The sequence below is a fragment of the Umbelopsis ramanniana genome, assembly GCF_025399195.1.
Source record: "Umbelopsis ramanniana AG unplaced genomic scaffold K450scaffold_36, whole genome shotgun sequence".
Classification (NCBI taxonomy): Eukaryota; Fungi; Mucoromycota; class Umbelopsidomycetes; order Umbelopsidales; family Umbelopsidaceae; genus Umbelopsis; species Umbelopsis ramanniana.
The window spans coordinates 113,791-140,121 of record NW_026252122.1 but is presented as its reverse complement, the minus strand read 5'-3'; the positions used below and the strand labels follow the sequence as shown (position 1 = coordinate 140,121).

Below are 26,331 nucleotides of genomic sequence, written 5' to 3'. Positions count from 1 at the left end.
TTGTCGATATAGTAACCTTTAAGTAGGTACTTGGAATACACAAATGCCTTTTTATTCAGTATCAATCTGTTATATGGCTCCGATTCGTCCCGCATAACATGTTGACTTCGAGCGGAGTATTATGCACGCTATTGTCTATGCAATGGCGGTTGGTATTTATGCGGACCGAATCTATAAAAAGGACATTCAACCAGGCATACTTCGATAATTTGTTTCAAGAAGAAAACTTTCTTTCTACCAAATTTATATCGCATTCATACAATGGGTCAAAAAATCAAAGCAATCGGATTAGTGAAGCCTGGTAATGTCTCCGTCCTCCAAGCCATGGAGATTGAAGTCCCCACTCTTGCTCCTAACGACATCAAGGTTCGCATCAAAGCTGTTTCCGTTAACCCAAGTATGTTGATGCCGCAACGTTTTTCCTTTCGACCCTAATTAGAAACATATACTCAATTTCAATCCTTTTTATCAGTTGATACAAAGACTCGCGACGGAGGATGGCCACTTTCCTCGGATCTGCCTTGGGTCCTTGGGTTCGATGCATCAGGTGTGGTTGAAGCTGTCGGTGCTGAAGCCAAACGTTTCAAAGTAGGAGACGAGGTCATGTTTGCAGGTAGTCATACCAGAAACGGGACCAATTCAGAGGTCACGGTGGTCGATGAAAGAATCGTAGGCAAGAAGCCCAAGTCGCTGTCTCACACTCATGCCTCAGCTTTACCGTTGGTTGGTTTGACAGCATGGGAAGGTAAAAGATTTTTTTTTTATAGCTTGTCACAATTTTGAAAGCCTGCAAAAAAAAAAAACTAATCGGCTTCTACAGCTCTGACCGAAAAATTGGGTATTCCCGAGAATAACGAGGCAAAGGATTTGACACTGTTGATCGTCAACGGTGCAGGCGGAGTAGGATCATTTGCAACGCAACTTGCAAGAAACATTCTAAATGTTAAGAACGTCATTGTGACAGCCAGTCGACCTGAGACCATTGAATGGTGCAAGAACCAGGGAGCAACTCACATTATCAATCACAGAAAACCCTTGAAGGAACAGATCGACGCACTTGGTCTCACTGTCGATTGCGCTTTTCTCTGCTTTGACACCAATGGTTACCTTCCGATTTTGTCCGAGGTCGTGAGACCCTTTGGCCAGATCGTATCCATAGTGGAAGTCCATGAGCCTATTAACTTTGGAGAAGCTTTGTTTAAGGCTCAAACCTTCCACTGGGAACTCATGTTTGTCAAGCCTGCAACCAACTACGATGTCTTGTCGCAAGGTCTTATCTTGGACAAAATCGCTGACCTTATTGACAACGGTACCCTTAAACGCCTTGATACGAAAACGTATGACGACCTATCAGTTGCCAACTTGAGAGAAGCCCATGAGACTTTGGAAAATGGTAAATCCATCGGAAAGATCGTACTCACTGTCACCGACAGTTCTTTCCAGTAGTATAGCCACATCTTGCACAATAAAATATGAAATTCTTTGCAGTATATTTTGTGATGTGTTGTGTTTGTACAGTATGTTGAGCTGTCCGTTGTGTAATATCGATGGATGACCTTGATTGGAAAGCTGACGATGTTTTGCCAATCTAAAGAAACTCACGAACCTTTAAAAAATGGTATCTGTCAAGGGAAGATTGTGCTCACTGTCACCGACAAGTTCTTTTCAATATTTGAAAATGTTCCACATCGGGCACAATGAAATGAATGTGATTGATGTAATATTATATGATATTTATTGTACAGTATGATCTGTAATATGGAGGTATTATCTACAAACGTAATAAGTATATAGGACTTTTTAGGTAGGACTTTCCAGTCATTTAGGCGTACACGTCCACGCCAGACCAGTTAGCCGTTGCCAATGGGCATTGATCTATTGAGTCAGGGTTGTTACCCCACCAAGTTGGGAATTCAATGTTGTTGTTTTGGAGAGCAAAGAACAGAACGATGGCACAGATAGCAACACCAGAATCCATTGCAGCAGAGATAACATAGTTATACTTTGACCACCATGCTTTGAAGTTCTTCTTGATATAAAAGTTGAACACAAAGCCTAGGGCGACCCATGTTGACATGAGAGCGGTTGGGGCAGGGGGATAAGGTCCCAAACCAAGGCATACAACTGGGATGTTGATCTTTGCAACCCAAGAGTTGGGATATTTGCGAGCAAGGAAGTAGAATGGAATAGGAAGCAAGAAACCAATCAAAAGGAAGTAGGCGATTGGGTTGTAGAGAGTTCCGGCTTCGAAAAACTTTCCTGGTCCGATCAAACCCCAAATGACGGAACTGGCTCCAAACAAACTGGCGTTGGGACAAGTGAAAGGATAAGCTGAAGGAGTACAGATGTTGGCGATGGTGTCCATAAGATACTGCGTGGTGCCGAGTGAGACGAAGGATGCAATGATGGTACCGATAATTTGGAAGATAAACATTTCACGGGGAGGGATCTTCATGTAATGACCAAGCTTTAGATCCTGGGCAAACAAAAGAGCTTGTTTGCACACGAGATAACCATAAGTCTTGAAGATCATGTTGCCAATGGGATGACCAGGTCTCATAGCACCATAAACCCATTCTGTAATCATGGAGATGGTGGGTTGTTGTGAAGTGATGGCAGTAACGATACCGATAGGGATAAGCCAGATGAAAGCGAGAATGATAGCGATGATCAAAGCCCACCATGGCATATCGGATGGCCACAAAATGATGGTGACGAATGAAAGAGCCAACATGATGACAAAGAGGACAAGATACCACCAGTCGGGCACTTCTTCATATTCATCCATCAAACGAGCGTGAATATCGTCGTTGGCTTGCTTGGCGGAGCGGAGACGAGCCAAGACATCTTTGCCGTTATACAAAACAGTGTGCGTGACAATAGCTCCAAGGGCAAGTAGACCTTGTCCATAACAGATTGCGAAAAATCCAGTGATGCGCACAGGTGAATAATCTTCATAAGCTGCTTCGTTGAGGTATTGCTCAGGTGTAAGAATTCTGGAACGGTTGTACTTGCCACCCCATTGGTCGTACTGGTTGGTGTTGTAAATGGGAAACATTTTGCTGTCGAATGAGTCTGTGTAATACACAGCGGGAACAATGATGTATACAAAGGCAACAAATCCGGCCAACATATTAGCTTGGACCACCCATGGAATGGCCAAAGGACTGGGAAGCCAAGCGGTCATGGTACTCCAATCCAGGGTGAAACTCAAAACACCAAGGCCATTCATGCCACTACCGATTTGAGAAACCAAGACTGAGTTCTTGTTGGTCCAGCAGATCCAAGAGATGGATGTGAGAATAGGCATCATGTATCCAGGCAAGAAGTACCAGCAGAAAGAGAAGACAAAGCACACTAGGAACATCTTGTTACGAGACCATGACAATCCACGAACAGCCTTTTCAGCATCACGAACAGCCTTGGGGACTTCACGATGCAATGTGTGGAAGAGAGTAGCGTTGACCAAATTGATGGGCCAGACCATAGAGGCAGGGCGGACCAAGAATCGTCTGGTCATACCGGCGAAGGCAAAACCCAAAATACTAGTGGTCAAAACCAACAAAATACCGCCTCCGAATCCCCATGACTGATCGTAATAAAGCTTTTGCACGACAATGATATCAATGGCATCAAAAGAGGTGGCTGCGGCGTTGGCCATGACGGTGATGAGAACGTGTTCCTTGACATTGAAAGGCCCGCTGTTCAGTGAAAAGGTGCGTCCGAATAGAGTCCATTGCCAGTTAGGCATGATAGCTGCCGTCAAACGGCCAGCTGGGTATGCGAGCAATTGAACGACGAGGACCTTGATAGTAAGAGGGTTCTTACGGAACCAAAAGAACTATAAAGAGACTTTGATTAGAATCAAGGTCGGAACTAGTCACAGATCGCATAGCAAAGCATACCTGGTTACTGAATGAAATGGCTGCTGAAAACACAATACCCCAGAACCATGCGCGAAAGGTGGCGGTAGGAAGTGTGGTATCATCGGTTGGTGGCACACTTGCGCGCACTTCCTCAATAGGAGAATCTTCGATGCTGTGGTTAGAGGTCTTTTCCAGATCAGAGGAGCGATCAAAGCCGTCCTCAGAAAGCTGAGGAGGCTTTTCATCAGCAAATTCGCTCTTCTCCATGTAAAAGTGAGATTAAGAAGAAAGAAGTTGAAAAAAGCTCTTGCCGGCGGTAAGCTTATATGCTAGCCAAAGGTGACAAATTGTAAGTAAAAAAAAAATTATAATTAAATCGGCGACAGTTTGAGCAACGATGTCGCAATTTTCCTCATTGTTGATATGCTCTCCCAACAACAGCTGTCAGATTTGGTCTCGGGGAATCATTTTGAACAATTTGTATTTATTATACCGCTCAGATCAGTTCAGTTCACAAAGAGGTGCTCATCGTATTGCTTGTATCAAGGCTAAGTATTACAGCAGTTTTTAGGCTATCTTTGTTTATCATCTGATGGCACTGTTTTCACACAGTGTCCTGACAAATATATCTAGGTGCAGACAGAACTTCTTCCGGCCCACCGGCAATGCCAGAAACATCAACAGTATTTTTTTTGGCTTGCAACAGAGAGAATGTTAGCACGCAATATACTCGAATTTTCATTGGACTATTAGCAAAATGTAGTCCGCACGAGCGAACAGACTCAGTCGTTTCTTCTGAACGGGTCCAATCATGTCCGACGAACCCGAGACAATATGTACCTGAGGCAAATTCAATTGATACATAAAACGGATTCTGCTCATTTCTTGACGGAACGAGCATTCTTTACAAAGCGTTGTTCCCGAAGGATAAGTTAGCGACCTACGGCCGAGGGAGGGTTTCCATAGGTTCTAACCATGTATGCCCTCTGCAGTCACGAAAGGTCATACAAACTCAAACCAAACCATTCGATGGATGTGCGCCGACCCTGAGCAGTTACGCCACCAAAAAAAATTGACCCTATTAGCCCTGAATCAAAGGCCATACCAGTGATCCAATTGTGTTACGGGCTTAACATCGATCGACTGCTTGAAGCAATATGTATCAATTATTTAAAGCCTAGTCAGAGCTGAGACTGGAAATGTGCATAATCCATAGGATGACAACTTATACAGCACTATGGCGAACACATAATATCATACACAAGGTTCATGGAGTAGCCGTGTCGAGATATGTAAGTTTACTCTATGAAGTACAGTGAGTGACAAAATATCTTCATACGCCAGTGAACTATAAGTTGAGTGTTTTATGTAGTAAAGAGTAGTCGTTATCACCATTCGCATCCGTATTCCTCAAATGAGAATTAAGTGTTTGCGAGTCTGCTCTCATGCTCCTCTAGAATACTTGTTAAAATCTGACTTTGGGGTTATACTGTTTTGTATGATTTTCGCGGCCTGAGTAAATTTGATATATTTGGTATACATGTGATTAGACTGTAAATTTTCGTGCACTTGAATGATGATTTGAATGAAGTTTTGAATAAAGCTTCGAATTTTTGTTCGAGGTCAGTATGATACGAAGGTCAGAGGCTTGTAGCCTCCTGTTATATTGAAGCATCTAATCAGCCTATTTTACCAGAGGTCAAGAAGCAATACCAAAAAACTCATTTGCTTACTCAACTCAAGCACTAATATTAAGTAACGGATTCCCCTTATCTCATGAACCAAATTACAGAATAGCTTGGAACCTGGTATGAGTTGGAACATCCTGCCGAAGTTGCAAAAGCGGCACTGAGTTTCAATTTTGCGCAAATAGATTTTGCACATTGTCGCATTCTGATGTTCCTCCTCTTTTATTACAAGTGAGTATCTTTATATGCAACAGCAAGCGAATATCACAGCAATCCATCCATGATCGATGCATCTATTAGATGGATGGATGGAACGAGACATGGTTCGCCAGCACTGCAATTCGAAGCATTCCCAAAAGAAAAATTTACTGACTCCTAATTACCGTCATTCAGAAATGTCTGCTGAGGAAGAACACGTTGCTGTTGACGCCCAAGAAATCGAGGTTGCTGCTGATGCCACCCAAGGACAAATGTCCGTTGAAGAGGCTCTCCAGGAAGTTCTTCGTCGCGCTTTGGTCCACGATGGTCTTGCCCGTGGTCTCCGTGAAGCCGCCAAGGCTCTCGACAGGTAATTACATGCAAACAAGAGCCACTGCAATCTTTGCCAATTTCTGTAACTCATCCCTTCACCCTCAGACGTCAAGCTCACCTTGCTGTCCTCGTTGAGACCTGCACTGAGAAGGAGTACATCAAGCTCGTTGAGGCTCTTTGCGCTGAGCACAACATCAACTTGATCAAGGTCTCCGATGCTAAGAAGCTCGGTGAATGGGCCGGTCTCTGCAAGATCGACCGTGAGGGTAACGCCCGTAAGGTTGTTGCTTGCTCCTGCGTCGTTGTCAAGGACTTCGGTGAAGAGTCCGAGGCCATGAACGTTCTTTTGGACTGTAAGTTGACCATTCATTCTATGTGATCTATAATATACCACTGCACCATGTCGCTAATACATTGATGAATTTTCAGACTTCAAGACCCGTTAAAAAGTTTTGTTTTCTTTCACAAAAATAAAATTATAAAAAGACGTTTATCGGTCTAATATCCTAAATCTATCATATTTTAACGTGGATGGAGTAAATGCAATGGGTCGAGTAGTGTTAGAAACGTCGAGTTGTATACATTCAAGTAACAGCGATAATGGCCGTTACACTTTTCTTAACTACATTGCATTCATGAGCTACATAATCAGCACCAATATACGTATAGGCCTTCACGTATGATACACTTATTTCACCGTTAAATCATTATTTTGAACATCAACTGAATGAGTAGTTGCAAATGGAACCCAGCCTCTTTACAGAGCCCAAATGGGTTCTCTAAAGCATTCTTGTTTTTTTTATTGCAAGTGCGGAAGTATTATGACAAGTATTCAACAAAAGGCGAGTGCTTTAGATGAATCCAATCTTGTTGGCAACATCAAGAGCATCGGCATCAGCAGTCAAACGAACATAAGCCTTCTTCTGACCATCGGGTCTAAGATTCGAAAATAAGATTAGTTATGTCTCTTCAGGTGATAGATACACATGAAAGCAAGGCATACCTGATGAGGGTGTTGATCTTGGCGGCTTCAACATCATAGAGCTTCTTGACAGCATCCTTGATTTGTCTCTTGTTGGCCTTGACATCAACGAGGAAGACAAGGGTGTTATCATCCTCAAGCTTCTTCATGGCAGTCTCAGTGTTAAGAGGCTGACGGATGACGCGGTACTGGTCCATGCGGGGAGCGTGGGGGATGGACTTGCGGCTGTACTTGGGAACACGAGCAAGCTTGAGAGTCTTGGGCAAGTGGAAGGTGGTGGTGGTGCGGACCTTGCGTTGAGCCTTGCCTTGGGTACCCTTAAGGGCAGCCTTCTTGGCATTGAGAGCCTTGTTCTTAGCAACTGTGAGATGAGAAAACGAGTGTGCTCATTAGTGAATTGCTGGAAACAAGAAACAAGGGGACAAGTAATAAAACGAGCGGACGGACGAATGGAAGAGGATTATTTTTTTTCGCCAAAACATGCTCAATGTTTAAAAAAAAAAATAACGATTGATTGCCGAACGCATGGTCGAGTCGAAGTTATGGCTTCGAAATTGTAGTCGTTTCGAGTAACACTGTTGGCTACTGGAGTGTAGCCACCCAATATCGTGGTAATGTTGTAAAATGTCAGTGGGCTGACAATAATGTCGAGTTTGGCTTTAGTGGGCAGAATCGTGCTTGAAAAGACGTTATCGAGTTTCGCAAAAGCCATCCATCATACATCATCCATCTGTCCATGAAGCTCATCCATCCGTCGTCTATTACGAGATTCATCGCAGTGATATCGTACCTGGAGCCATTGGGATTAGAAAAGAGGGAGACTTCGATTTCGGCGTTGATGGAGGCTAATATCCTGGGCTGGCAATTCTGGCACCAAAAATAATAATCACGTGCTCAGTCAATTTTCCAAAGCACCCCTTCCAGCCGCGCTTCGTTACAAGAAGTAATGAATGTCTTGCTCCAACGCAACCCCCTCGCAATAGATCCAAATGATATAAAATAATCAATTTCTATAATATATATGTATTTATATTTTAGTAAACAACACAGTGCAAAAAGTAAGCAGCCTGATTGATGAAGCTAGTGTCCAACAAAATTGTACAGTCCCAAAAAATAACCACCATGTGAATTATGATATATAGCGAAGAAAAAAAACAACAACATTGAATACAAAGGATGAAATAGACATTATACTGCAGCATGATTGAGCTGCCACCGTGGTTTCGGCATGGGCCAGTTACCATTGGGCAACTGCTGTGGCTCATCATTCCATACGACCGGTCGGTTCCAGCTTGGATCAAAGCTGGCACGTTGTTGCATGGGTTGCGGCATGGGTTGCGGCATATGCATACTGTTGTCTTGCTCTGGAGGGTAGTTCCAATTTGGTGGTGGAGGCATGTTGTTACCGCCTGGAGCAGGCATATAATGCTCATACGGTTCATCGTAAGCGCCTTCGTCATCTGACTGCTCACGCTCATATACATGTTGTTGTGGAGGACCTTCGTCAAACCTCACTCTCCTATTGCCGTTCAATTCCATGTTGGGTTCCATTTGATTGTAAGATTCAGGTATGGGTGCTAAATTTGAATGGTATTGAGGGGGATATATGTTTTCGTTGGAATAATCGGATAACGAAGATGTGGTGCTGCCGGAATCAGACGGTGGATGGCCAATAGTGATAGAATCGTCACCGTCCATGAAAGCAGGAAACACCCGTAGTGGTTTTCGTCGCAAGTAGCTTGATCGAGGGAAATTTGAGTTATTCATTCCTGGCGTTGGCGTGGGCTCTGGCATGCCTTGCATCCCTGGGAGGCCACCATTTCCATCCATATCACCAAAGCCCATCCCTTGGGGTATGCCCATGATGGGGTTTCCCGCTTCATCCAGGATGGGAGGCTGATTTCCCATCATCATATCTCCAGGAGGGCCATCGAAAAACATCATATCCTCTCGTTGGTCAATGATGATGATCGGTTTGAGTTTGTTACGTCGTCGATCCAATATGACCGGGTTTTTGTTCGGGAGTCCTTCTCCTCTCACTGGACAATAAATGTTTCAAGTTAATTTTCTCAGTTTATTCCAGGCACCCAGGCTCGCGAGGCACCATTACCTATGATGACTGGCGGTTGACCATCAGGTGTAGATTCCCGCCGAACAACCACAATGGGAGCGGGAGCGAATCGAGTACATTCGACAATGACAATGGGTTGGAGTTCATGACCGAGCTGAGCGGCCGTATCTATTTCAACTATTCCGTCCAGTGTTTCTTTCCCAGTTTATGTAAGATAAAAAAGTTTGTACAAGAAGAAAAAAAAGAAAAGCCAAGAGTGATGATTTTAGTTGGATGTGTTGTGTTATGGAAACCTTCGTCCGTAAAAGGCAATGTTTTCGAATCAAAAAGTGTTTATTCTTTCGTTGACTCTGAGGTTTGTCTTTCCAACTCGGCTATCCACAAATTGAACCGCTCGGAAGCCGACGAATCATGTAAGGCATAAGCAATGGTAGCGGACCAGTACAGAGCAACAGCATCATTAGGACGTGCAAGAGCGTTGAGTGCATTGAGTCCATAGCCTGCTCGTTTCGATTGTAAGTAGCTGAGGACAAAGAGTTAGCTGAGTTACATGGAAGATCAGCCAAAGCAGGAGTGCGATATCATACCATTTTGCGGCAAATTCGTACTGAGATACGGTTTCTAGGTAAGCCCCCCATTCGTTAAAAAGCTCGCTAATAATGTCACTGCCTTCCGGTAAACGTAATTTAGCTAGGGCTATGGCCTCTCTACAAGTACAGTGTTTAGTAACGAATAAACCTCCATTGTTATGTGAAACATATCCTTACTTGTACAGTTTGGCTCGTCGATAAACGTCTATGGCTGGATATACTTGAAACGCAGCAAGGTAGCAGACCACAGCCCCATGCGGGTTGTTGGTCATGTCCAGTTTGGCAGCTAACCTTACAACTTTTTCTTCCCACAACTCCCTACTGACTGTTGATACAAAACACACATTAGTTATCCATTTTACAAATAATCGTCATAGAGTAATCCACCTACACATCGGGGCAAGTGCCAGTGCTACCCAGTCTTCAGTAGTGACCATGGTGTTGCGGCTGTCACTTGCATCAATGGATTCGCTCGTGTTGCGCATGACATCGAGAAGTATTCTGGGGTCGAATGATGCTTTGGATGTTACATCGGTGACACCAGATATTTGCTTGCCGGTGTTGGTTTTGTTATATGTATCAACTATTTGCAAGACATTGGTCAAAACCGATCAATAAATGCAACAAAGGTTTCATTTAAGCCGTCCTACCTTCTTCATCCATCATGTCCCGCACTCGATTTTTACTCTCAAACAGAGCTGAAAACAATGGGTCGCCAGCAGTATCTAAGTCGCTTTGCTTCATACAGGCGTCCAATGTCTCTTTCGTCTTTATCGTGTCCAAATTCCCAAGCCTATCAAGCGCTTTCTTCTCCATGTCTTCCACGATTGATTCCCAGTTCCCGCACACAGCGGCAATTTTCAAACATTCGTAGCACGTACTGATACGACTTGCATTTTGTATTGATGCCTCTAAACGAGTGAAAATTCCATTCTCAGCATTACCTTTTGCCTTCTTTCTTGCATTGGCAGTAACTCGTCCAGATTGCTGTTGATCGGCTGTCCGTTTTGCAGGAACTGATTTGACGTCGCGCACCTCAGATGCATTTACAGTGCCATTTTTCGATGGCTTTGCAATCATTTTTCGATTCCAATTGACGCTATTTATGGACTTTTTGATGACCTGCTCATTTTCTTGAGAAAGAAGATATTTGAGTACCAGTATGCGACCTACAAAATGTACTACCATGTTCTTACCCTCCATAACGCGTAGTTCATCCGTTTTCCAAACATGAATGCAGTGGTCTTCGTTACCAGAAAATAAGGTGGAGGGTATAGTTGGGCTCCAGCACAAGGATAAAACACGTATAAAACTGGGTATACAATTGAGTGGTCGTTCGCGATCAAGATCCCAAATCTGAAAACAGGGGTATCGATGAGCCTCCAAGTCGTTTGCCTTCTTCTGCAGTATTGTGCACACTTACCAGGATATTTCCGTCGCTAGAAGAGGATGCAAGCTTATTTTCATTTTCACCTGGTTGCCAGGTAATATCTGTGATCCCTTCCAAATGGCCCTTGAAGACCTGCACAAAGGTAGTGGCCGGGAGCGGGATATCTATTCAAGGAGTGCAAAAAGTCAGTAAAATGGAATGTATGGTTTGATATCTTGACTAGACGTACCTTGTAGGTTGTTGATGTTGTCTGCCTTGCCCAAGTAATGCGCGCAGATAGTAGTGTCAGCAGAGCCAGTCGCTAAATAACTATGCTGGCCATCTAGATGAAAGTCAGTGGTGAATTTCAATCATGGAGAAGCACAGGGCATTGAGTCTATGACATACCTTTCTTGGGTTTCCAAGCCATACAATTAATTGTCTTTGTTTGATTGTTAGCCGTATACAAAAGTTTTAAATTGCTCAAGCTGTACACTTCAATGGATCCATCAGTGTTACCCAGCGCTAGCATTTCAGTATCGTTATCCACTGCAACATCACACCGTGATATTCCTTTCTCCTATTAAAAAATAATGGTCAATGCCTACCAGCCAAATATACAAAGTCGTTGAAATATATACCTGAACAGACTGTATCCAAACAGAGTTTTGTTCCCTGAAGGCGTCATCGATATTGACAGCAGGCTTAGAAGGCTTCATGGAGTCGTGGACGTAGACGGAGCGGCCATCACAGCTTAACACCCAAGGTCCTTGGGATGAACCATTTCCTTGCAAAGCTAGCGTAAATGCGTCTGAGGACGTTACCCAGTCCAAGGAGTATACAGTTCCCTTGTGATATGACTTGAAAGATGTAGTTTTGCCACTGTACGTGTCAATCAAGCTCACAGATCCGTGCTCCGTACCAAACACAAGCGAACCTTCATTTTGTGGGTGCCATTTGAGCTGTAAAACGAAGGGAGGATTAGCGACTTTATTTCCAGCGGCCACACACGCTGCGTATACTTGCCTTTGTAATTTTCCCCTTCAAACCCTTCCAGATGTTTTCAGAGCGGTATAAATCTCCAGCATTCGAAAGGCTAGAAAATGCATCCTTGGATATTGGCACATTCCATATTTTGATGTTACTGTCACTCAGGGCAACTGCCATTTTCGTTACATCTTCTTTGCTGATATCCATCGAGTAAGGTATTCCTCCCATCGTTCTGATTGCAAACTCTTTCTTTATATGAGTTGTATCCCACTTCACAACCTGGAGGTAGAGAAAAAGATTGGAGAAAGAAATAAAGGCGTAATCATGATCGATATCACAGACTTACCGATCTATCCATAGAATGCGAGATGGCAAACCGCCCGTCATCCACTATGTCAATCCCAAATACAGATCTTGAGTGCAGTTCAGTAAACCTTTTGTATTTGTTGCTCTTGGGTACAGCTTTGTCTATGTCTATGTAAATTATGTCCCCACTAGAAAGAAGGGTGAGATATTGTAGATGGATGTTGGTATCTTCAATCATGCGTACTTACTTCAAGGAAGAATAGAAGAGACGCTGAGGTAATATAGTGGACCACGCTACCACTGTGAAAACGCGCGACTGTTGATTGTTTGTCATCTGTTTGTCTTTGGGAGGTGACACTTTTAGACGGACGTCCTCGTTTGGTACATCCCAAATCACGAGAGATCCATCCCTAGATCCGGAAGCCAGCTTCGGCCAGTTAGTGTTTTGCTCGAATGGTTGAGTATGTTGCCATCGTAATGATTGAATTTCGTCAATCTGGTGTTCCAGTCGGTATAGTATTTCAAATTGCTGCAAACTGTTTAGCTTGCCAACGATAATCATACCATTGGCATACCTAAATCAAGAACGATTTAGTACCATCCAAGGGCAAATTACGTTCATCCTCTGCCTAACCTACCCAACAGCTATTATATCTTCCTCTTCAATCACTGTCTGACCGATTATTCGAATTGTGTTGTTGATGTGAACTTTAGACGCAATGACATCCTGAGATCTATCCCAGATAGATAACTGGCCATGTTTGTCACCTATAAAGGATGGATCGTTACAAACTTTAAATACTCCATGCCGATAATAATGAACACTTGAAAAAAAATAACCTAGTAATCTACATACCTGATATCAATACAGTGCCTTTTTTCGCCCAACAGAGAGCATTGACTTCTGCCTGGTTCGGATATTAGCTTCACATGTCAAGATCTGATATCACATAGATCAATTCGTTACCTGGTGGCGAAGATGGCCGTTTTCTAATTTACAGTTATCCAAGTTCCAGCATCGAACAGCTTTGTCCTGTCCTGTCGTGGCGCAGATCGTACCGTGTATTGCGATTGCATGCAGCTTATGCTGAGAGGCTATGAAGGAGTTCTGTACTCGGAGTGTGTTTGAGTTGAGAGCAATAATCCTATTCCTGGAAGCATAGACATACAGCTCAAGGGGACTGCAGAAGGCGGATACGGCAGCACCAAACCAGTTTGGAGCAGAAGGAAATGTCTCGCATGGACGAGCAACATTGTCCATGGTGTTCGGCGGTAAAGAGGAACCCGAGAAAGGCGGTCACTTTCCAACGAGGCGACTGAAATTTTGGGAAGCAAAACGCTTACAATAATTTTTTTTATTATTTTCAAATCGTAATTCCTAGATCTAGTTGAAAATGCCATCCGAACTTAAAGTTGTTCTTCCTGGCGATTTAATACCGGCAGCCGATGAGAATGACAAGTCTCAAATGGAAGTGGACGATGAAGCCCCAGTTGTTCGTCTGGGACCCGGCCTGACCCAAGTCCAAGAAGATATCGTGTCGATGAAGGCTGGCGTGTTGAAGCATCAAGACACTGGAAACAAATGGTGGTTAGAAAGTAATCAGCGACGAGTAAGTGCCAACATTAGTACGCATTTGTGCCTACTTCTATGTTCTAATGCACAGCATTTGTGATCTAGTACGTTGCGGCCACGGGAGAATCCATTATTGGTATCGTCGTTGCGCGACTTGCAGAGTACTATCGTGTGGACATTGGAGCAGCCCAATCTGCCATTCTTCCTATTCTTGCTTTTGAAGGAGCAACGAAGAAGAACAAGCCAAATTTGATACCTGGAACTTTGGTCTATGCCAGAGTCATTCTCGCTAACAAGGATATGGAAGCCGAGCTTCAATGCTTCAACCCGTCCACAGGAAAAGCAGACGGATATGGAGAGCTGAAAGGTGGTTTTGTGATCAAATGTTCACTTGGACTTTGCCGAAGGTACAGTAATATTACTACTTTATTCTGACGGCAAACATGAATGTCATACTAATTCGTACCATCTCCCTTTTGTCAAACTAGGCTGCTCAACCCTGAAACACCGATTCTTAGCTTCTTAGGAGAACATTTTCCATTCGAAACTGCAGTCGGTATGAACGGACGGATATGGGTCAACTCTGAAGGACCAAAATATACCATTCTTCTTGCCAATGCCATCAAAAACTCTGAATATCTCAGTGAGGCTCAATGCAAAGCCATGGTGGATTCTCTCGTCGACAAACTGTAATAGACTTATAGGCATGTGAATGCTATTTGAACAACATTGTATATATAAACAATTTCAGAAAAACAAATTGGAAACCATGATAATGGTCATTGCAAAAGATACGAGAAAGGGTGGGTGGATTGAGTAAAGGAAAAAGGTGGCTTTGCTTATAGGATGGGAACATCTTTCTTTATATATGGGTAACTTGTACGAGTAGCAGTATTGTGGTAATATTAGGCCAACTTGTTCGGGTTCTCTATTACTTGTACAATTGATCTTCCTCGTCAGTGGTGGCATCATTGAAAATGAGCAAGTTTGGAGTGTCCTTGGGAAGTGATTCGAACACACCCTCGGTGGCTAATTCGAGAATCTTCTCCTTGAGTTCCTTGGCCGTCAACTCAACCTCACTCAAGCTGAGGAAGTAAGCTGCAAGACCGGCAACATGAGGACTAAGAGATGAAGGATGTTAACACATGTTTCGGCTTAGGAGCAGGGTGGGGGTGGTTTTACTGTGAATATACGTACGATGCCATGGAGGTACCACTCAAAGTGGCAGTAGCGTATTTACTACCTCTGTAGATACTTTGGATGTTGAGACCAGGAGCAAATACGTCAACGCACTTGCCGTAGTTTGAGAAGTACGCGCGATCGTCATCCACGGTGGAAGCACCCACAGTAAGAGCATTTGCTGATGCAGCTGGAGAGTAGTCACAGGCATCACGGTTATCATTACCAGCAGCGACGGCAAAGAAAACGCCTTCTTCCACAGCCTAACAAGACGACGAAATTGGTTCATAAACATAAAATAAGACACTGGAGAGAGATGAAGGAATGATCACTTACCCCATCGACGGCAGCATCCAAAGCTCTTGACTTGCCACCACCAAGACTCATGTTGGCAACAGCACCCTTGTATTTCTTACCAGCCTTGGCGGCTTTAGACTCATCCAGCTTATGTTGTTCCACTGACCAATCAACGCCCTTGACTACGTCAGACATGGTACCTGAGCCACTACTGCGAAGCACCTTGACAGCCACTGGGTTAGCCTTCTTTGCAACGCCGTACCGTTTGCCAGCAATTGTACCAGCGCAGTGAGAACCGTGCCCATTACCGTCTTCGTCCTCATCGTTATCGGGAATAGTGGCACCCCATGTAGCACGACCGTTAAAGTCAACATGCTCCACATTGATACCGGTGTCGATAACATAAACCTTAACTCCTTCACCGCCCTCTGGGTCATATGAGTACTTTGAGAATGTTTTCAAACTCAAAGGTTCCCTGTGAGAGATACGGGCCAAGCCCCATGGCGCATTTCGTTGAAGCTCAGAGGCATAGACCATAGAGTCCCGCTCGACATAGGCAACCTATTGAACCTCAAGGTAAATGAAAAAGGTCCAAAACACCATAGTACGGTAAAAGAAAGGATACCTACATCAGGAGACGAACGAATGCGTTCAAGTGTGAGGTCGCTGAACTTTCCGGTGTAGCCAGCAACGGTGGGAAGATTAAACGTGTGCTTGATACCAGCTGCGACGGTTGGGTCTAGGAGAGAAGTAGCCACAGCATCATCATTATGGAAAGAGTTGACCCAGCCGCAATGGGCAGCAGCTCTTGCTTCGTCAACATGGTCCTTCAATACAACAATATATGATTCTGGGATGGTATCTGTTTCTGTGCTAGTGTACAAAGGAGCCAGGGTGGGAGATGTGGTATGGAAAGGAGCGGCGGCGGCATATCCAGCCAACAAAAGAGCTGAGGTGAGTAGAGACAACTTCATAATAAAAAGAACAATTGTTTGTATGAGAAGACGTGCGCTGAGCTTTTAAAGGAGTTCTTGCCTGGCCCGTCATGAGTCTTATCTTCCCCCAATTTTGGCCATCTGACTGACTCACGGGACTGCATGCGAGGCGATCTCTCAGCACCCTTTAGACTTATCAGCTGCTTATGGTGTGATCTTTAAATTCACCCACCAGGATTGGTTCCCTCACTCAAGATACTGTTTTTATTTATACTGTACGCTTGAATTTTTACTGGTCCACTCTTGAAACCCACCGCATAGTAATCCCCAAACATGACATGCCTAGACACCACAAGGATAAAATATCGAGCATATCATTTATGTTCAAGCTGTGATGATATATGACTATATTTTTTTTTTTACAAGTATTGACGAGGGTAGCGTGGGAAACAATTCTACGAAAAAAGGGAGACGAATTATTACATATGCGTATTACGGGAGGGGTGCCAAGTATGATGCGTTGGCGGTTGTTCAGTAGATTGGTTTTGGTGTCGATAGGCCAGTGTATGTAGATGAGACGGTGCAGGTTTGGGTTGAGGTTGGACGAGACACTTGAGCTCGAATAAGACCTGATAAACATCATTCGAAGCGTCCGTCATGGCTCCCCGGATAGTTCCGTTTTTCAACGCCGGTGACAAGGATTGGATATCAATGCCAGAGATGATTTGTTCCAATGCCCCCTGATTTGATTGCAATTAGTGTATGAGCCAAATAGCGTCATCAAAAAGAAAAATGATACTTACAGTGAGCATGTGACGTATCTCTATGAAATTCGGTTCAAAGGCAAGGACATAGGGGTACGAGAAAGCAAAAGACTCTGGTTGACCTTCCCATTCTATAAGGAAACCAGACCTCTTTCTGCGACCTTTTCCATCAATGTAAAAGGCATATTCTACAGTCACGGTTTGGTGAGTCGGATCCTCTACAAGCAAAACACTTCATAGAACACCACTTACCATCATAGCATACAAGGTGCTCATTTGATTCAATTCTGTAGGTACAGATATGCTTTACACCCTGGCGAATGTTCAGCACAGAGTCGGGCATTTCGCGATCTATGATAAAGCCAAGGTCAGGATCATTGGGATCCAGTAGAGCTAAACAGAAAAGAACGGTTAAAAATCCAAGTAGCCATCAACAAGCTATAAGCGGAGAGTAGTACCTTGGGTATTTGTTGTTCTCATGTCGACCAATTGAACGCCGCGTTGACAGGTGATAAACATTTTGGTTGCACTCAGATCCACCGACCAAGCTTCACCAGGAATATAGATTTCCTTGAAGAACTTGAGGCCAATCTCGTTGTAAGCCTTTTTGCGTCCAAAGGCAGATTTCTTTTTGGTGTCACCAAGCAAAGTTGGTTCATAAGTAGAGACATAAGAATTAAGGGACGATGATTTGGGTATACAGATAAGCTTTTTGTTGAGACATTCGCCAACAAATATAAAAGGGGTATGCTGTCTGAGCTTATGGCCAGCGTCGGGCTTTTCTCCTGTCTTTGTGTGCAAAATATCAAAGGGAAATTCCCAGAGAACTCTGTCTGCCACCACCAGCAGGGTAAACGTCTCTTCAATGACTTGAATCTGGGTACAATGATCAAGATGAAGGATTCGTCTAGGCGGGGCAATGTCGCCTGTTCTACCGAGATAAACGCCCTGATCGGCGGCCAGGAGGAAGTAGCGCCCATTGTCGAATGAGATAGTATGGTTCACTCGGTTGGTGAGAGAAAAGAGTCGATCACAAATGGTCACTAGTTCAAATATTTGTCGATTTTTCGTCAGAGCCAGTTGCTGCTTTTCAATCTTGTCGATCCATGGTCTCCTTGCAGCTAGTGTTGCAGCATACAAAGTGAAGTGGCCGGATCCCTTTCGGCCAATATGATGGAACGATATCGGGTACCCTCCTTTGCCTCCAGTCCATCCATTGGAGGTATTGAGATCGCCAGCAAGCGGTCGCCCTGGAGTTGTGTAAGTCATATTATGCTGAATATTCGATCCTGGCCGTGCATAGGGCAAAATAGAACTGGCCCGCCTAATCCTAAGTTGCTCTGGAACACCTACAACAAGCAAGTCCAAGGGAATGGGCTGTAGAGGGGGAGAAGAGATGAGTGTCATGACTTTTTAATTTGTACAGAGATGGATGTCGACTGCAGGCAAATAAATTAGGAAAAAAATAAAGAGACATCAATACGAACCCGCCGTTGAATAGTATAATGCTCCTCAAAACTCAAAACTTTGTGTTTCGTGATCAAGAGGTAGTTGTCCAAGAGTATAAGCTGATAATCCGATGAATCAAGAGCGGCTGTTTTCTTAAGCGGGCCCTGCTTGATGATGAACCGTTCTTCCGCTAGCAAGTCAAGGTCCTATTACAAAAGAGTTAGCCTTCAGCTTGGTTCAACGGCACGGCAAGCGATAGGATGCTTACCATTTCATCCGACTTATTCTTAAAACTCAAATTGTCGTGTAATTGTTTCAAGTCAAATTTGTTCTTAGCATTACCCGACTCGCTGTTCAATCTGCGCAAATAACCAGTAATTGTATCCATTGCTTTTCGAATTAACTCGCAATCCGAGTGACCTTCAGGAGTGTGCTTGAGGATCTCGCCCAATAGCAAATTATATCGACCAAGCCTTGTGGTTGGCTTTGTCAGGTATCCGTTGATTTCGAGCTTTCGAGATTCCGGCTTTCGTTCAACTTCCTGCAACGGGCCACCAGCAATTAATTTTTTTTTTTTTTTTTACCAAACCGGATGTGATCTTTGGCCAGACAAACTTACTTTGACAAAGGCATCAAACTCATAGTTGGTTGCTCTCTCCCGCTCAAATGCCATTTTCCCTCCATATTGTCGAGCACCGTATTCCACAAATGGCTCGAAATTGACAACATGGTCCAGCATGACATCGCCAATTTGAGAAACCACTGGGTGTTCGCTTTGTCTGCGTTGCAGAGCGTTCAAAAGCCTCGAATTCACCTCATAAATCGTAGTGATGTTGGAAAACACGGACTGTACAAAGTTCACTCGGCGAGACGTAGGAATGACCTCGGTGGTCAACAACGGTACCATCCACATCTAGAAAGAAATAAATCAGAAAAGGAGTTCAGGCCACCTTTGAAATGACTAACGATAGCGATGGAAAGGGCTATTTTACCTGATAGAGATATTCAATATCGTTCACAAAATTTTTCTCAGTATAGATTAGTTCAAAAATGTTTTCTTGTCGCTTGCGATCTTGTTTGGTCAAGCTATCGACAATGTATGAGGAAACTTGGTTGACCCAAAGTTCCTGTGGTTGCTATACAAAGTGATCGTACATGGTTAGCCGATTATGTCAGCACGTACTGCATGCATGGTTCATTCTGAACTTACAGGTGTATGAGTTAACGAAGCGCTAACAGATCGGCCAAGCGCCGACTTTGATTGAGATTCGGCGATAGGATGCTGTGCAAAGCGCTTGGGACAAGATCTACTGTAACAAGGCTTGTTACCAGAGCAAGTGGGTGAATAGCAAGTGGACAATTCAGTGAACACGCCAGTGATATGCGATTCCTGCTGCTCTTCTTCAAAAGAGGCTTCGGACTCCTCATACTTTTCATCCGCTATCTCCTCTTTATCACTGACTTCGGGATCGTCCATTCTATAGGAATGTAGAACGTTGTCGTGAAATTGGTAGATTTCATTTTCAGAGTCCAGTAATCGATGCTCATAACTAACGTCGTTGAATAATTTTTGAGCTCCCAGTGCACGGCCCAGCCGGAGTGCTTGCTGTCGATTATTCGAGCAAATGATAAGTGCCAACTTGCTAACAGCCTGCCTACCGTCAAAAACACTCTTGTATTCTACGCCATTCTTGATTCTAGTGCCAATTTCAATCTGTCGCTTAAATTCTTGGGCGACAAGGGATAACAAGGCCGGATAAACCAAAGGAGTCCCTTTACTGAAGTAAAGCTCATGCTCCTTATGACGATCACGATCTTGCTTGGCTTGATTGAACATGGTTCCGTATGAGATAGACTGTGACCTCTGTGCTAAATTAAGAACTTCCAAAGATGAGGCGGCTTGGTCCTCACTTTTTGCATGCACATGCGGTGGAGGTAGGGGCGGTGGCGGTGAGGTATTTTCTTGGTTATTGGGCTGAACACTGATCAGTACTTGGTTTTGATCCACAAAATGCTGGGAATGATCGCCTAGTTGGTAAAGGTGTTAGTCTCCATCATGTTTCAAAAAAAATAAAAAAAATGAGACCTTCGTTTTTCAGTCATGACTTACGCTTCATGGCCGGCACGTCTGAATACTTAAGCTCAGGGACACTGGCAATGGGGTAGGTTCTAGTAGTGCTGGGTAGGCTGGATCGTTGAGAGTCGTTCTGATATCGGTCGTATGGCGGGGCTATATAGGGCTGTGATCGAGTTTTGGGTAGTTGAGGTTGTCTATCGCCTGGCATGACAAGGGAACGTCGATCATAGCGCTCGGAGGGCAAAGAGCCCCGAACTTCATACTGCTGCTGTCTTGGGAAGTAGTTTGAAGGTGCCGACTGCCGATGCCCATTGTGCTGCTGAGTAGTTTGAGGGGTATATAAACCATACTGCTGTTCCCAACCTTGCTGGCCACGTGAAGGGGCCTGTCCTGTCCGCACGGGCGAAGGAGGCGGTAAACGGAAGTCGGGAAAGTGTGATTTTTCGATTCTATTTGAAGGGACTGGCGGTGAATGATACACAGCATTGGAATTGGAATTCAACCGATTCCACGATTCCTTTTGGCTTGCGCTTAGATTCACATGAGGAGGTGGCAGTGGTGGCGGTAGGTCGGGGGTAGCTGGGGATAACGGGTAGTTGTAAAGTGACGTTGGGGTGGGGGGTAAGAGGACGGAATCCGGGTGAGGATGGTCTACCCTGGGTGACAAATGCGATGCTTTCATCAACCCTTCAATGTGTTCAGAATGTGGAGGAAGGGAAGTTGGGAAAGAGCAAAGCTGAGGCTGAGGTAGCCAACAAAATGTTTGAACCTGCCAAAACCAGCTTTTTGTGCGTGTGTCCCTAAAACGACAAATTGCAAACTGCGGGAAGGACTGTTTTCCATGGAGTCTTCCATTCTAAAGAAAGCTATGGTCGACTGTCAAGAACATGGCTATCAACAGCAGAGCTCTACCAATATATATATATATATATTATAACAAATGGACACAAGGATCTCTTTAAATTCTTCTTCTTACAGCACTCGATAGCGTCAAGAAATTGCATAAGGCGATATCCTCAAAAAACCAGGTTGCGCAGTGCGGTGAAGAGATGTTTGTACCGCTTAGCAACAAAATTCCACTGTATTTTTGTTTTTTATTTGGTTGCCACAAAGATATGGGATGTCAAGCTTCATAAAAAAAACCATAGTGTGGAGTTTTGCGAGGTATTTGGTACAATAAGGAAAACTAGGCACAGCGTGCGGTGTAAGCTATATAAGAAAACGGGTTATGACTATGACTTCTCAAATTCATCCAGCAATCGATCGACTTCCTCCAAAACATCGTCTCCATATTCTTCATCTTCGTCGTCATCAGCGTCGTCCTCCTTTTGGACCGCCTCTTGTGTACCGGTAGAGGGCGTTGGTGTCGCTTGGACCACCTGGCTGTCCTCACTCGGACTACCAATCTTGTCGGACTTGGGGTCTGAGACTTGATTGTCTGGTGCAATACTGGAGATGGTACTTGAGGAAGGAGCTTTGGAACTGGTTCTTGATAACCCTGGACGTCTTGATCCTCGACCGGAGGCAAACCTTGAACCAGCCGCAAACAGACTGTCAAATATTTCGCGGCTAAGGCTGCTTTGCCTTTCTATCGGAGCTTCGGTCAGCTGGAAAGACTGCGCAAATTCATGATCAAAGAACGTTTCGAGCGTCTCGTCCGCCAATATAATCATTCTATCGTACCAGATCACAGTTAGAAAAATAAACATTTAAAAAAGTAAAAGCGTCGATGTTTGACTTTACCTGCAAGATCCTAATGAAAGGTATTTGTTGTTGGAGCTTTCCTCATCCGGCTTGGCTTCCAGATACTCGTAGGCTCGCTTTAAAAATCCCGAGACGCCTGTGAGATGTTCACCTTCCTCGCCCTTTTCTCGGAACAGCCATAATAGAGTTTCCGAAAGTTGTAACACTTCCTCTTTGCTCAAATAGCCATCCTTGTCACTGTCATGAAGATTGAAAAAGAATTCAATCTGTTCCATGAGACCATTGCGCACAATGTGGCCAATGCCGGTCACGACGTCTTGGAACGTGAGGCCATTCATTTTTTTGGTGTCAATATATTCGAACAGTCGAGTCATGAAATTTTGTCCAATGCCTAGTTGAACTTCGCGTTCTGCTGTACGATCTCTGGCTGTAAACTTGGCCCAGTTGGCTACACTTCCCATGAATCTTTCGTAAGTCACATAGTTCATACGTGCATCGCTTCGTTCACCACGTTTTTGGTCGTAGTAGATGGCGTTGTAGTATTTATCGTAAAGGACTCCTAATTCGTCTTTGGTCAAGTTTGCACTATCGTCGAGATTTCGGATAGCGGATCGTTTGGTAAATGATTCAATGCCAGCCACCACCTTGAGCTGATGGGTTTGACGCAGTTGACGAATACTTGTGTCGGTGACAATATGGAAATCGCGGTATGCAACCAAGAGTAGTTCATTGAATTTCGTCAAACTACGGGCTTTAGCAGTCTCTGCGTTCGGGTATATGGGGTCATCTAGAGAGGCAAAGAAATTCTTGAGGACATGCATAAACGCCCCGTCGTCTGTGGCCTGCAATAGCTCTGCACCATTTATCTTCAAAACGGCAAGACCAATCTGGAACAGAATCTTGGGTCCCTCCATGAAAAAGCAATCCAAGACTCGGAAGGCAAATAGGAGCGGCATAGAGTTGATATATAAGCTAAGGAACCAGGGAAGACATGCCACTGAAAGTTGTATATCTGCTTTCTTGAAATGCTCGTGGAGCATGGGCATAGTTGTCTCCAAAAGGTGTTCGAAAATAAGCTGATCGAGGAGAGCACCATACATGGAAGTACTATAATAGCCTGGCAGATAGTCATCGCATAGGATGCTTAATGTGAAGAAGGCCTGTTCCTCACTCATGTAAATCAGAAGCGCCGAAGTCACGATGTTCATGGCTTGACAATAACCAAGTTCAGGATCTTTCCATGAATACGCTGTCAGGACCCGTCGTAGGCTGTCAATGCCGTCTGATGTTTGGTAAGCTGCGTATTCCGGTAAAGATCTATTCAAATCCTTTTCGATCTCTTCGACACTAAGAGACATTTTATCCTTGTAAGTTTCCAAAAGGTTCTGAAACTGTCCTTGATTCATAAAGCGAAGGTACATGGCACCAGAGCATGCTTCCCATATTTCGCCACGCAGGCGATTAGGCAAACCAACTCGAATAAGCTTGGGGAAGTTTGCAGCGTGCATCATGGTCAGATTGCGTCCATTTGCTTTCAAACAAGTTGGGTTAGTACCTTGTAGTTGCGGTTGGTCAAATAAAAAGATTCTAATGTACCTTGCAAATATTGCTTCCACAATTTCATCTTGCTACGATCTTTGAGCTTCTTGGGATCGCCAGGGAAATCAAAAACCAGTCCAAGACCACCAGGTACTGATTCCTCGGCTTTGGCTTCGTCGTCCGAGAGCAATGCTTCCGATTCACAAGTTGCCAAAAACTGTTTCAAATCCTTCATATGCTTGATCTGGTTTTTGAGATTGTGTTTAAGTACCTCACAAAATTGCTCGCATTGAACTTTTTGGCTGCATGTAGAATTAGTAAATCTGGCATTAATTTGTTTGTGACATAATGTAGGACTTACCCGCTTAGATTGAATACATGAACAGATTGATGCCAAGTAACCATCTTTAGTGAATAAATTTGAGATTTACCGTTAAGACGCTCTACGCGGCGAACGGTATAGAGTGGCAACACAAACTCCAAAGTCTTTTGCTTTTCCAGACATTGAAATGTGAGGTATGCCTCTGATAACGAAAGTCTTCCAGTGAAGTCAGTAGCAGCTGGCTCAGTTCCATTGGCGGCTGGTTTCTCTTCCTTTTCCTTCTTCTCAGGCAAGTATGTGGCTGGAACTTCATAGTTGAGGTTTTCGGAGGCAGGAAGTCTGAAGTGGATGCGAAACAGCTCATTTTGTTTCTGCATGGCAAGATTCATTTTCAACGGCTGGACAAGTTTTTGAACTTCAGTGGTCGGCAGTGATTTGATTGCCGCAATATCCTTTTCTGTCGGCGCCATATCTTCTGTTTCGCTTATAGTTATTATTTCTGCACCGGGAGATGACCCAAGCGATGTATTTTTAAGTAATCTTTGCATTGCTAAACCTGTCAATTGGATCAACGTTTCATAAACCTATTGAAAAAATAAGAAGTAATAAGTTTAAAAGGTGTACTGGCAGCAGCAAAATGAGCTGTGTGAACTTTATCAACTTACTTCGTCTCTCTTGAACAGATTAGAGAAAAAGTACTGCAAGAAATACGTGGTTTAATAACAGTTTAAACATGGTGTTACTGAGATCAACTAGTACCTCTTGTTTATCTTTGGTTATAAGCTTGATAGCGTCCGAGAAAACTCCTCTTTTAGACTTTTCTTTCTTTATGTCCTGGATATCCTTCAACTCCAGCAAAAGCTTTGTCTCGATGCCCAGTAAGAAAGAATAAAATGCGATATAATTTTCACTGATGTAAAGCCACCCCTGACTGGTGAATCGCTTGGTATGATACGCAGCCGAGTAATCTGATTGGCCATGTCGGCAAAGGTTATGTCTCGATGTAACCTCTTCACGCATAAAGCTCGGGATGCTACTTACAGTTGACCAAATGTTCAGTAGGAGCTATCTCAAATGTTTGCCGGAAACTTCTCGAAGCGTTCCTAACATTTTCGTCAATGGAAATCTCATCCGTTCCGGCATCTAGATCACACGTTAGAATGTGATTTCTGCAAATCAACCCACTTTTCGGCCACAATCATACCTATTCTCGTCACAATGGAGTTAATCTTAGTGGCGACCCATTCTTCCTTCTCCGACGCCGTATCTAAGACAACAACTTTAGGAGCCAAATTTTCTATTGTTGAAATGACGGATCGCAGGGTAAATATGTAAATCAATGAAAGGTAGCGCCATGTAGGACCGCATACCTTGAACCCAGGCCCAAGCCGCTTCAATCTGCTTCTCTGTTTCGGCAACCGCTATCTGAATGCATATTGTGCTCGCACCACGACGATAAAGGATTCGGTAGGGAGGTTGTTTTGTATCGAAGCTATCGGCATGTAAGCAAGGTATGATGAGTTGCAACACTCTCGTTCACAATGTGACTCTGTTCAACTTACACATTCTGAATAGTACCCATCATTCCTCGAAAAAGCGCGTTCTTGCGGGCTTTTATCCGCTGTAGAATGAAACTGTCATTTTCCTTGAGGGTTTCCCAAAACAGGTTGATAGCAATGTCTATCTGTGTTGGGATCGTGAAGCAATCCTTTGGAAGCTCAGGCGGCAAGTTGGTGGCCATGGCTTGCTCCTGATGTAAATTGGAATGTTTCAAGATGGATAAGTGACTTTGGTGGCACAAAAGCAGACTGCCAAATTTGCGAGCGGGCTCGGTTGTCTCCAAGCCAAGCAAACACTAGCCCGCACCACATTTTACCGTGCCTGAAATAGCCCATTTGCACACGCTCATCGACACGATAAGGCATCATATTCTTCGAACAGCCCCAGCCCTTCGATTTGTTAACAAAACCCCCTGATGTGTTGTTTGATCCTACTTATGCTCCCTGTGCTATTGACTGTCCTATATCTGAATCTCTGTAAAGCAACGCAGGGAAAATCTATGAATTACTGCCCTACGCCATGCTAATTTGTTGAGATAA

General features: G+C 44.1%; 12 protein-coding genes across 12 annotated transcripts; 3 read left to right on the top strand and 9 right to left on the bottom strand.

The window, feature by feature from the left end:
* Positions 1-68: 68 nt before the first annotated feature.
* K450DRAFT_245973 (uncharacterized protein) lies at positions 69-1,493 on the top strand. Its single transcript, XM_051589838.1, has 3 exons — positions 69-397; positions 473-745; positions 821-1,493. The coding sequence occupies exons 1-3, from the start codon at positions 262-264 to the stop codon at positions 1,444-1,446; spliced, it is 1,035 nt and encodes a 344-aa protein (XP_051443673.1). The 5' UTR covers positions 69-261; the 3' UTR covers positions 1,447-1,493.
* Positions 1,494-1,706: 213 nt separating this feature from the next.
* K450DRAFT_211213 (uncharacterized protein) lies at positions 1,707-4,171 on the bottom strand. Its single transcript, XM_051584794.1, has 2 exons — positions 3,906-4,171; positions 1,707-3,841 (listed from the first exon to the last, which is right to left on the bottom strand). Exons 1-2 carry the CDS (start codon positions 4,131-4,133, stop codon positions 1,823-1,825), a joined length of 2,247 nt encoding a protein of 748 aa, XP_051443672.1. The 5' UTR covers positions 4,134-4,171; the 3' UTR covers positions 1,707-1,822.
* A 1,623-nt stretch (positions 4,172-5,794) lies between these two features.
* On the top strand, positions 5,795-6,764 carry K450DRAFT_245966 (uncharacterized protein). The gene is made up of 3 exons (XM_051589837.1): positions 5,795-6,122; positions 6,191-6,438; positions 6,515-6,764. Exons 1-3 carry the CDS (start codon positions 5,842-5,844, stop codon positions 6,529-6,531), a joined length of 546 nt encoding a protein of 181 aa, XP_051443671.1. The 5' UTR covers positions 5,795-5,841; the 3' UTR covers positions 6,532-6,764.
* On the bottom strand, positions 6,618-8,033 carry K450DRAFT_245954 (uncharacterized protein). The gene is made up of 3 exons (XM_051589836.1): positions 7,858-8,033; positions 7,089-7,428; positions 6,618-7,021 (listed from the first exon to the last, which is right to left on the bottom strand). The coding sequence occupies exons 1-3, from the start codon at positions 7,865-7,867 to the stop codon at positions 6,937-6,939; spliced, it is 435 nt and encodes a 144-aa protein (XP_051443670.1). The 5' UTR covers positions 7,868-8,033; the 3' UTR covers positions 6,618-6,936.
* A 46-nt stretch (positions 8,034-8,079) lies between these two features.
* K450DRAFT_245951 (uncharacterized protein) lies at positions 8,080-9,276 on the bottom strand. Its single transcript, XM_051589835.1, has 2 exons — positions 9,178-9,276; positions 8,080-9,106 (listed from the first exon to the last, which is right to left on the bottom strand). Exon 2 carries the CDS (start codon positions 9,009-9,011, stop codon positions 8,256-8,258), a length of 756 nt encoding a protein of 251 aa, XP_051443669.1. The 5' UTR covers positions 9,012-9,106; positions 9,178-9,276; the 3' UTR covers positions 8,080-8,255.
* On the bottom strand, positions 9,277-13,668 carry K450DRAFT_245947 (uncharacterized protein). Its single transcript, XM_051589834.1, has 16 exons — positions 13,361-13,668; positions 13,250-13,301; positions 13,032-13,161; positions 12,642-12,968; positions 12,434-12,581; positions 12,124-12,366; positions 11,739-12,059; positions 11,506-11,677; positions 11,348-11,440; positions 11,152-11,282; positions 10,925-11,084; positions 10,379-10,861; positions 10,120-10,311; positions 9,906-10,053; positions 9,726-9,845; positions 9,277-9,661 (listed from the first exon to the last, which is right to left on the bottom strand). The coding sequence occupies exons 1-16, from the start codon at positions 13,652-13,654 to the stop codon at positions 9,472-9,474; spliced, it is 3,204 nt and encodes a 1,067-aa protein (XP_051443668.1). The 5' UTR covers positions 13,655-13,668; the 3' UTR covers positions 9,277-9,471.
* A 94-nt stretch (positions 13,669-13,762) lies between these two features.
* On the top strand, positions 13,763-14,686 carry K450DRAFT_245941 (uncharacterized protein). Its single transcript, XM_051589833.1, has 3 exons — positions 13,763-14,003; positions 14,072-14,373; positions 14,455-14,686. Exons 1-3 carry the CDS (start codon positions 13,788-13,790, stop codon positions 14,657-14,659), a joined length of 723 nt encoding a protein of 240 aa, XP_051443667.1. The 5' UTR covers positions 13,763-13,787; the 3' UTR covers positions 14,660-14,686.
* Positions 14,687-14,785: 99 nt separating this feature from the next.
* K450DRAFT_245936 (uncharacterized protein) lies at positions 14,786-16,738 on the bottom strand. Its single transcript, XM_051589832.1, has 4 exons — positions 16,072-16,738; positions 15,482-16,003; positions 15,164-15,408; positions 14,786-15,087 (listed from the first exon to the last, which is right to left on the bottom strand). The coding sequence occupies exons 1-4, from the start codon at positions 16,414-16,416 to the stop codon at positions 14,898-14,900; spliced, it is 1,302 nt and encodes a 433-aa protein (XP_051443666.1). The 5' UTR covers positions 16,417-16,738; the 3' UTR covers positions 14,786-14,897.
* Position 16,739: 1 nt separating this feature from the next.
* On the bottom strand, positions 16,740-20,632 carry K450DRAFT_245932 (uncharacterized protein). The gene is made up of 9 exons (XM_051589831.1): positions 19,801-20,632; positions 19,583-19,726; positions 19,210-19,503; positions 18,859-19,131; positions 18,629-18,796; positions 17,600-18,518; positions 17,394-17,534; positions 17,181-17,329; positions 16,740-17,117 (listed from the first exon to the last, which is right to left on the bottom strand). The coding sequence occupies exons 1-9, from the start codon at positions 20,425-20,427 to the stop codon at positions 16,857-16,859; spliced, it is 2,976 nt and encodes a 991-aa protein (XP_051443665.1). The 5' UTR covers positions 20,428-20,632; the 3' UTR covers positions 16,740-16,856.
* Position 20,633: 1 nt separating this feature from the next.
* Positions 20,634-21,618, bottom strand: K450DRAFT_245927 (uncharacterized protein). Its single transcript, XM_051589830.1, has one exon. The coding sequence runs from the start codon at positions 21,347-21,349 to the stop codon at positions 20,690-20,692; it is 660 nt and encodes a 219-aa protein (XP_051443664.1). The 5' UTR covers positions 21,350-21,618; the 3' UTR covers positions 20,634-20,689.
* A 29-nt stretch (positions 21,619-21,647) lies between these two features.
* Positions 21,648-24,623, bottom strand: K450DRAFT_245925 (uncharacterized protein). The gene is made up of 4 exons (XM_051589829.1): positions 24,276-24,623; positions 23,968-24,212; positions 22,411-23,902; positions 21,648-22,341 (listed from the first exon to the last, which is right to left on the bottom strand). The coding sequence occupies exons 2-4, from the start codon at positions 24,143-24,145 to the stop codon at positions 21,900-21,902; spliced, it is 2,112 nt and encodes a 703-aa protein (XP_051443663.1). The 5' UTR covers positions 24,146-24,212; positions 24,276-24,623; the 3' UTR covers positions 21,648-21,899.
* K450DRAFT_245924 (uncharacterized protein) lies at positions 24,140-25,114 on the bottom strand. The gene is made up of 3 exons (XM_051589828.1): positions 24,992-25,114; positions 24,898-24,930; positions 24,140-24,816 (listed from the first exon to the last, which is right to left on the bottom strand). The coding sequence occupies exon 3, from the start codon at positions 24,778-24,780 to the stop codon at positions 24,268-24,270; it is 513 nt and encodes a 170-aa protein (XP_051443662.1). The 5' UTR covers positions 24,781-24,816; positions 24,898-24,930; positions 24,992-25,114; the 3' UTR covers positions 24,140-24,267.
* Positions 25,115-26,331: the final 1,217 nt, after the last annotated feature.

Excerpts from the sequence above, each read along its gene's own strand:
- K450DRAFT_245951 (XM_051589835.1), bottom strand. The coding sequence starts at position 9,011 with ATGATGTTTTTCGATGGCCCTCCTGGAGATATGATGATGGGAAATCAG.
- K450DRAFT_245924 (XM_051589828.1), bottom strand. The coding sequence starts at position 24,780 with ATGCAAAGATTACTTAAAAATACATCGCTTGGGTCATCTCCCGGTGCA.
- K450DRAFT_211213 (XM_051584794.1), bottom strand. The coding sequence starts at position 4,133 with ATGGAGAAGAGCGAATTTGCTGATGAAAAGCCTCCTCAGCTTTCTGAG. Across the intron at positions 3,842-3,905 it reads CCATTTCATTCAGTAACCAG|TTCTTTTGGTTCCGTAAGAA; the intron begins GTATGCTTTGCT and ends GTCTCTTTATAG.
- K450DRAFT_245973 (XM_051589838.1), top strand. The coding sequence starts at position 262 with ATGGGTCAAAAAATCAAAGCAATCGGATTAGTGAAGCCTGGTAATGTC. Across the intron at positions 398-472 it reads AGCTGTTTCCGTTAACCCAA|TTGATACAAAGACTCGCGAC; the intron begins GTATGTTGATGC and ends CCTTTTTATCAG. Across the intron at positions 746-820 it reads TGGTTTGACAGCATGGGAAG|CTCTGACCGAAAAATTGGGT; the intron begins GTAAAAGATTTT and ends CGGCTTCTACAG.
- K450DRAFT_245925 (XM_051589829.1), bottom strand. The coding sequence starts at position 24,145 with ATGAAGGATTTGAAACAGTTTTTGGCAACTTGTGAATCGGAAGCATTG. Across the intron at positions 23,903-23,967 it reads GTGGAAGCAATATTTGCAAG|CAAATGGACGCAATCTGACC; the intron begins GTACATTAGAAT and ends CTTGTTTGAAAG. Across the intron at positions 22,342-22,410 it reads CTTTCATTAGGATCTTGCAG|AATGATTATATTGGCGGACG; the intron begins GTAAAGTCAAAC and ends CTGGTACGATAG.
- K450DRAFT_245941 (XM_051589833.1), top strand. The coding sequence starts at position 13,788 with ATGCCATCCGAACTTAAAGTTGTTCTTCCTGGCGATTTAATACCGGCA. Across the intron at positions 14,004-14,071 it reads TAGAAAGTAATCAGCGACGA|TACGTTGCGGCCACGGGAGA; the intron begins GTAAGTGCCAAC and ends TTTGTGATCTAG. Across the intron at positions 14,374-14,454 it reads TCACTTGGACTTTGCCGAAG|GCTGCTCAACCCTGAAACAC; the intron begins GTACAGTAATAT and ends TTGTCAAACTAG.
- K450DRAFT_245932 (XM_051589831.1), bottom strand. The coding sequence starts at position 20,427 with ATGTTCAATCAAGCCAAGCAAGATCGTGATCGTCATAAGGAGCATGAG. Across the intron at positions 18,519-18,628 it reads ATTATACTATTCAACGGCGG|CCCATTCCCTTGGACTTGCT; the intron begins GTTCGTATTGAT and ends CCCCCTCTACAG. Across the intron at positions 17,118-17,180 it reads AGATACGTCACATGCTCACT|GGGGCATTGGAACAAATCAT; the intron begins GTAAGTATCATT and ends CAATCAAATCAG.
- K450DRAFT_245966 (XM_051589837.1), top strand. The coding sequence starts at position 5,842 with ATGCATCTATTAGATGGATGGATGGAACGAGACATGGTTCGCCAGCAC. Across the intron at positions 6,123-6,190 it reads GCCGCCAAGGCTCTCGACAG|ACGTCAAGCTCACCTTGCTG; the intron begins GTAATTACATGC and ends CTTCACCCTCAG.
- K450DRAFT_245936 (XM_051589832.1), bottom strand. The coding sequence starts at position 16,416 with ATGAAGTTGTCTCTACTCACCTCAGCTCTTTTGTTGGCTGGATATGCC. Across the intron at positions 15,409-15,481 it reads TGGATGCTGCCGTCGATGGG|GCTGTGGAAGAAGGCGTTTT; the intron begins GTAAGTGATCAT and ends TCGTCTTGTTAG. Across the intron at positions 15,088-15,163 it reads AGTGGTACCTCCATGGCATC|TCCTCATGTTGCCGGTCTTG; the intron begins GTACGTATATTC and ends TTCATCTCTTAG.
- K450DRAFT_245947 (XM_051589834.1), bottom strand. The coding sequence starts at position 13,654 with ATGGACAATGTTGCTCGTCCATGCGAGACATTTCCTTCTGCTCCAAAC. Across the intron at positions 13,302-13,360 it reads ACGGCCATCTTCGCCACCAG|GCAGAAGTCAATGCTCTCTG; the intron begins GTAACGAATTGA and ends TATCCGAACCAG. Across the intron at positions 9,846-9,905 it reads CGACGAGCCAAACTGTACAA|AGAGGCCATAGCCCTAGCTA; the intron begins GTAAGGATATGT and ends CTGTACTTGTAG.
- K450DRAFT_245954 (XM_051589836.1), bottom strand. Across the intron at positions 7,022-7,088 it reads AAGATCAACACCCTCATCAG|ACCCGATGGTCAGAAGAAGG; the intron begins GTATGCCTTGCT and ends TTCGAATCTTAG.
- K450DRAFT_245927 (XM_051589830.1), bottom strand. The coding sequence starts at position 21,349 with ATGAAAGCATCGCATTTGTCACCCAGGGTAGACCATCCTCACCCGGAT.